The 6,558-nt window shown below is 42.3% G+C and overlaps 1 protein-coding gene across 1 annotated transcript in view; it reads right to left on the bottom strand.

The window, feature by feature from the left end:
- Window positions 1-6,276, bottom strand: part of LAMA1 (laminin subunit alpha 1) — a 145,655-nt gene extending 139,379 nt beyond the window's left edge. The window contains exon 1 of the mRNA XM_055080335.1: window positions 6,258-6,276. Within this exon, the coding sequence (XP_054936310.1) occupies window positions 6,258-6,276 (19 nt within the window). The remainder of the gene's footprint in view (window positions 1-6,257) is intronic.
- Window positions 6,277-6,558: the final 282 nt, after the last annotated feature.

Below are 6,558 nucleotides of genomic sequence, written 5' to 3'. Positions count from 1 at the left end.
ACCACAAAAAAAAAAAAAAAAAAAAAAAAAAAAAAAAAAAAAAGCTCTACAGGATCAAAATCACTATAGCACACAGGCACTATAGCACACAGGCAAAGCGCAAAAGCACCTCAACATCCATAAGTATTTTGATATTTCATATTATTCCCATTACCCTGGGAAGCCATGGCCCCTCCTCCCTCCTCTAAATTCTTACAGGACGGAAATCAGCTTAGAGGCAAATCAAAAAGCAAGTGCAGCCTTTAGGTGGAATATTGACAGCTCTGTTGAATGAAAATGCAGTTATATTCTGCTTGTATCAATATCTTTTATCATGTCTACAATGTTTATATCATTTGCTTAAATACCAAAAAACATCAATTAATCCAACATTTTCTAATCAGCTAAACGCTTCCAAAAACCACCAACTTTTCTACAAACGCTTCAAGGTCTTAGTTATTTCTTCCCCCTTCTTCTGCCACTTCTGTGCTCCATTATATACATTTTACTTGCTTATGCTTTAAAGTTTTGGCATGCTCTTTAGGGACGTACCCAAGGCCACTTCATGGGTGTGCAGTCGCCCTTGGTTTAGAGCCCTGTTGACACTGTCTTGAAATTTCTCATAATGTAAACAAGGGGGCCCACATTTTCATTTTGCACCAGCTCTTAAATGTATGTAGTTGGTTCTGGATATGCCTTGTGAAAGCGTCAGTCAGGGACTGTCCTCACGAGCATCCATGGACCTCTGATTGGATCACTTGGTATTCGAGACGCCCGACGTGTTACCGCCTCTAACACCAGGACAATGACCCCAAGGAGGCTGGATCCACCGGATTACAGCTCCATTTATTACTGAGAGGGACAGCTTACAAACCACGAAAGCATTTGCAATATCTTCCACCTCAGAGACCACAACAGACAAACACATTTGACAACTAGAGTAAACACCCCAATCAAAAGTCCAGAGTCACATTATCTTGGTTTCATTCCCACTGGGGTTGATAACACTGTACTTTCTGAGTTCTAGTACCATTGTTTTTTCTGAGATTAGGCTGCTTCTTTATCTAGATACATACACTTAATGTGATAATCTATTTTTTTAGAGCTATTACTAAGTCAAGGATGTATATGAGAATCGTGATCACTGTCTTCAGTTCCTGGCCTCACGCTGGCTCTTCACTCAACTTCGGTTGGGATTCTCCTCCTTTAAATCACTCAAAATGTCCTCGTCAAGGTCTCCACCCCCAGCGTGCAGTTCACCTGCTGTTTACTGGACCTCACGGTAGCTTTTGTAAACAAGGTCCTTTCTCTCTGGTTTAAACCCCTCTTCTTTTGGCCCTGTCATACTGCAGACACCTAGTTCTTCCCTCTGTCACAGCAGCTTGCTGGCCGTCTCTGCCAGTGATCCAGACTCTCCCCATGACCCGATGTCCCAAGGAAAGCAGAAGAGGCCCATCCCCCATACAGGCACATTCTCAGGGGGAAAGCGGGAGGCGTATACTTTCCCCAAAAACTATTTCCAAACACTATTTCGGTTTTCCACCCCACGTGCCCAGCACTCCCTTGTTCGATATGATTAATCGCCACATGGATAACAAAAGAACAAGGCATCACACACATGGGAAGTGAACACACTGGGTCCTGGAATGAGTGGAATCTCAACAGTGGCTAAAATAAATCCAGTATAAGTTTCACAGGGATAGATGCAGGACCTTCCACATTTCCCCAAACCCACCTGCAAGCACAGCGCAATCTGGGTGAAGACGGAAAAGATGCTCTGGTTCCTGGTGACAGGGACACACAACATGAAAGCGGTGCTATGAGAAAAGTGAACATGACCTAAGGTTGAATTAATAGAAAATGACCCTTGGCATCCACAGATTTGATCCTTATAATTGAACTATGTACAAGATTTACGAAAGTCATTCTGTGCTCAACTGGGCAAAGAGAGGGTTGGAGCAGAGCTTCTCAAACTTTTATCAGATCAGCTGGAGATCTTGTTACAAATGCAGATTCTGATTCTGCAGGGCAGGGCTGGGGCTGAGCTACTTCCTGGTTAAGTATCTTCCCTGGGGCTGCTGCTTTGACTTCAGCAGATGAAATGGTCTCCTGGGTTTTTTCCAGCTCTAACTCTATGGGGTTGGCCAATTCAGCGGAGCCCTGGCACAAAGTTCATCAGACTGATGAGTAAGATCACACGTCCTCCAGAGTTTTCTGTCACTATTTAACCAGAACTCCAGATTCCCCGTCCTGCGTTTATGTTTTGGAGACCTTTGGCAACTATTTTTAGAGGGAATTCGGGACTTTGGTTAAAACAAAGTTTTTTGGCTTATTGTAAAGAGGGAAAAAAGGTCAAGGCCTCCAAAATTAAAGATGTAACATACAAACAAGGTCACCTGAGCATCAACCGGGACAATCTATTAAAGCAAACCAGTGTTTTGATTCCTCAGTCCTGTTCTACCCGAGTGATGCTGCCACTGGCTGGTTCATCCATGTTGAAAATGATGCTATTGAAGACATTGTGAAATGCTTCGATGATATTAAATTTTAAAGAAGGCTATGTACCTGCGTTGCCTATTGCTGACAGACAGCCAGCCCTTTCAGGCTGTCCTGTCCTGATGGTGCCGGTATTCAGACCTGTTGTCTTTTCACAGAGGCCTGGAGGGGGCTTTACACACAGGGGTGGGGTGGGCCAGAGGGGACAGCACGGTATCCATCCCCTGGCTGCCCTGGGACCTTGCCTTTGAGCTTCCGGGACATGGTCCAGGTCTAGGTGACAGAGGAGAGGAAGCATCTTCAAAAGAGCCTCTGAGCAAAAACAGGGCCATCCTCAGAAGGTGGGGCTGTCTCCCCATCCTAGCGAGGAAAACAGCTGGAGAGACTTGGGGAAGGTTAAGGACACAGCAGTGCCCTTGAGCCCTCCTCCCCCATCATATTAAATTAAGATTTCTAATATTATTTTTCTTTCATTTTCTGAATTTTTCCCTATATTTTCATTATGATAACAGGGAAAATTTAGTCTATTTCCACACATTAGTAGTGAATCAGAACCCAGCCTGGACCGCATGAATAGGTGACTCTCAAACAGGCCACATTTATATACAACTTCTCTTTTTATTTTTTAAATTGAAGTATAGTTGATTTACAATGTTTCAGGCATACAGCAAAGTGATTCCGTTTTATATATGTGTGTGTGTGTGTATTCTTTTTCAGATTCTTTTCCATTACAGGTTATTATAAGATATTGAATATAGTTCCCTGCGCTATATAGTAGGTCCTCGTTTCATATGCTTCTTCTTTAATACGTTTTCTTTTCAAACAAACCAGTAAAAACCAAAGAAATAGCCTGTCTTTCCTGCACACTGCAGGAGGATTCACATATAGGTCCCCCCACTTTGAGCAAAGTACACATCTTCAACCAATGGACTGTGGATGGTGAGTTCTCTGTTTTAGTCCTAAGTGGCACTTTCCATACTTGCCCCTCCCCCTCGGGTCAGCACCTCAGCACAGACCTCCCGCTGCTGACTCTCCAATCCTCTGCCCTTTACACTGGACAAGCTGGCATGGTTAGGAGCCTAATTTGTTTACAGGAGGATGTCAGCCCTTCTTTCAACCTCTGAGATTGGTTCCCCACTGGCCAGTCCAGAACTTCTGCGAGTGCAGCAGTTGTTCCCTCCTGGGGGTTGCAATTTCCAGAGGCCTCCCCGACTTGAGTGTCTTGAAACCGAGGATCTAAACTGATTGACTCAAGATGAGCATCCTCTAAACATAAACGGTAACTAGTATCTGAAATTAACTTTAAGAAACTTCAATATAAAGACAGTGACTTGGTGCATGTGATATCGTGTGTGTGTGTGTGTGTGTGTGCGCGTGTGTATGTGTGTGTGTGTGTGTTACTTAGGTTAAACTACCCATTTGCAGCTGGTATTAAAATCAATGATGCGTCTCTTGGGGTGGTCAGGGCGTATTCCAATAAGGAAGACTGTCCAGGGTCGAGGCACTCACCATAATGTTCTCTGTCTCCATCAACACCAATACTTTGCTAATTAGCGAGGAAAATATTTAAAATGGGCTATTAGTAAAATTAGTGGATTGTTAACAGAATCACAAACAACAGAAATAGAATCTCATAAAGAGAATTTTATGGTAGTCAAGATATTTATATAAATTAAAATATTTTAGTAGGACTTCTGGCTATGGTAAGTAAAGAGATTGACAAAAACAGTTATATAACTGAACAAAATTTTCAAAAACCACCATTTCAGGATTCTGAAAGTAACCAACAAACGACAAGTTGGGAAGCTTTTCTTTATGAAAGGCTGCTAGGGTTTCAGGTCAGACTGTGAGAGAGAGAGCAGCTTTCTGCCTGGGTCTACTCCATACTCACCCCCGCTCCCAGGGCAGGGTGAGCCCTGAAAACCAGCAGCTTTAGTGCTGGAGATGGACAGCTGACTTGATTTGGAGCAGAGAGTGGAAACAAATGCTCCGTGATGCTGACAAAGTTGTAAACTCAGTAGAAAACAAATGGGGAAACCCTGTAGTTTGGCTAGCTGAGGTTGCCATCCTAGTAGGGGAAGATACAGATGGCTAGACCAGCCAAACATTTAACAGGGGATCCTGGGCACATGGGCATCAAAGAAGGACCAGATCAGCTCTCCACACTTCCCAGGCTTTTTTAATTGAAAAAGAATAAAATAGTTAAGTAAAGATTTAACAAAGGAAATTCAAGACCAATACATTGAACACTGTGAAACATTTCTGAGAGATATTAAATAATATCTAAATGAATGAAGACAGATTTCTTATGCATAGACAGGAAGACTCAATGTTATTAGACAGCACTTCTCCCCAAACTGATCTACAGATTCAATCTAATTCCTATCAAAATCCCAGCTGGCTCCTTTGTAGAAATTGACAAGCTGATACTAATGGAAATGCAAAGGACCTAGAACTATCAAAGCAATTTAGCAAAAGTGAAGTGTGGAATGGCTTAAATCACCCAGTTCAAAACTTATTACAAAGCCAAAGGAATCCAGACAGTGTGATGTTAGCACAGGGACAGACACGTGGATCAAAAGAACAAAAGAGGGTCCAGAAATGTACACTGAAAATCTAGCTGATTCCTTCAAATATTATTTCAGAATTATTTGAATATTGAATTTGAAATTACTTCATTTACAGAAAACTGTCATATGCACAAATTTTCAGGGAATGTTCGACCACAGAAAACGAGGCACATCTTAACTTAGGCAATTTTAATAATTAAAACTAAACCAACAAGGTTGGAAGCTACTAAAGGCACACTAGATGTTATGCTCGTATTTCTAAAGAGAATAGGCCATTCTTTCATTCAGTAATAAGTGATTTTTATCACACAAAAATCCATCTGTGACATAATTTCTGTATGCCTTTGTTCTGTTCCTGAGAAGACCAAGCTGGCTTAGCCCAAAATGCCTGGAGGAGAACAGCTGTTCCCCACTTAAACAACGTCCTCCAAAGGCAGGCAGGTAGAGTTCCTTTAAACAAAAACTCTATATAAAAATGTAACTCCAAGAGCTAGTCAACAAATGCCAACAAGACTGAAGTCAAGGCAAAAGAGAGTGTTCTATAGTCACAGTCTTCAAACTAAAAGGAAACACATTGCAGTAGAAATGCAGTGTTTAATCAGAGTTCTCTCTCTGTTTACAGTGACACTATTTTACAGCAATAAGTGGGGTGATATTGATGGTCCAGGCATTCAGAAACAAAAATCCCTCCAAATTTGACCAGATGGACACACGTAGCCTAGGATTCCTTGGGCACTTCTTGTGCCTGCTTGACTGCAGCTCTAGGGGTTCAAGGACCAGTGTGCAGAACAGAACTCCAGAAACTCAACAAATACTTATTGACTATGTGAGTTAATGAGTTGTGGGCTTGAGATGCCTAGAAGTCAGTGGCTCCAAATCTAAAAATAAGATTTTGTTAAATATAATCTGGGCTTTAAGCCTTATTCGTCATTCAATATTATTTCAATTACAAAAACGTAATCCTTTTTTCTCCTTTGTACTGAATTGGTATATGGGGGAAAAAAGGTTAATAATCTCTTCAAGCTGTCAAGCCCCTCCTGATTTCCAAATTCTGTGGCTCTTCTCTCTCTGTATTGGACCCCATCTGCGAGCAGGGAAAGTATCTGGATTTAGTGTTTCTGCTACTAGGTTGTCCCTGGTCATGTGTTTTGGTTCAGAATGTGAGCTTTGGTCCCCAGAATATTTGACTATCTCCTACCGTAGCTTGGTTACCTGCATTCTTGTTCCCCATCCCTGCATCCTGTCTGGGTACCTGCTAAGGCCTCCCAGCCTTCTCGAGCTGGCATCTGTCCTTTCCCAGCCCATCTCTGCCCAGGAATCAACACTCTGCCTCCTCATTAGAGACTTTTCCAAATCCCAACCACCTGTCTGTCTGAACCTCTCAATACTATCCATCCACTGGGTTCCCTCACAGCCCCTGGTGCTTGTCTGAACTGCGACTTTCATTCATTCATCCAACCAATATTTACAGAATCAACACTAAACGCCAGACGCTGCGTAGGTATTAGAAATA

This window comes from Physeter macrocephalus, chromosome 19 (genome assembly GCF_002837175.3).
Source record: "Physeter macrocephalus isolate SW-GA chromosome 19, ASM283717v5, whole genome shotgun sequence".
Lineage (NCBI taxonomy): Eukaryota > Metazoa > Chordata > Mammalia > Artiodactyla > Physeteridae > Physeter > Physeter macrocephalus.
Note: the sequence above shows the minus strand (reverse complement) of the source record. Positions and strands in the feature narration are given on the sequence as shown.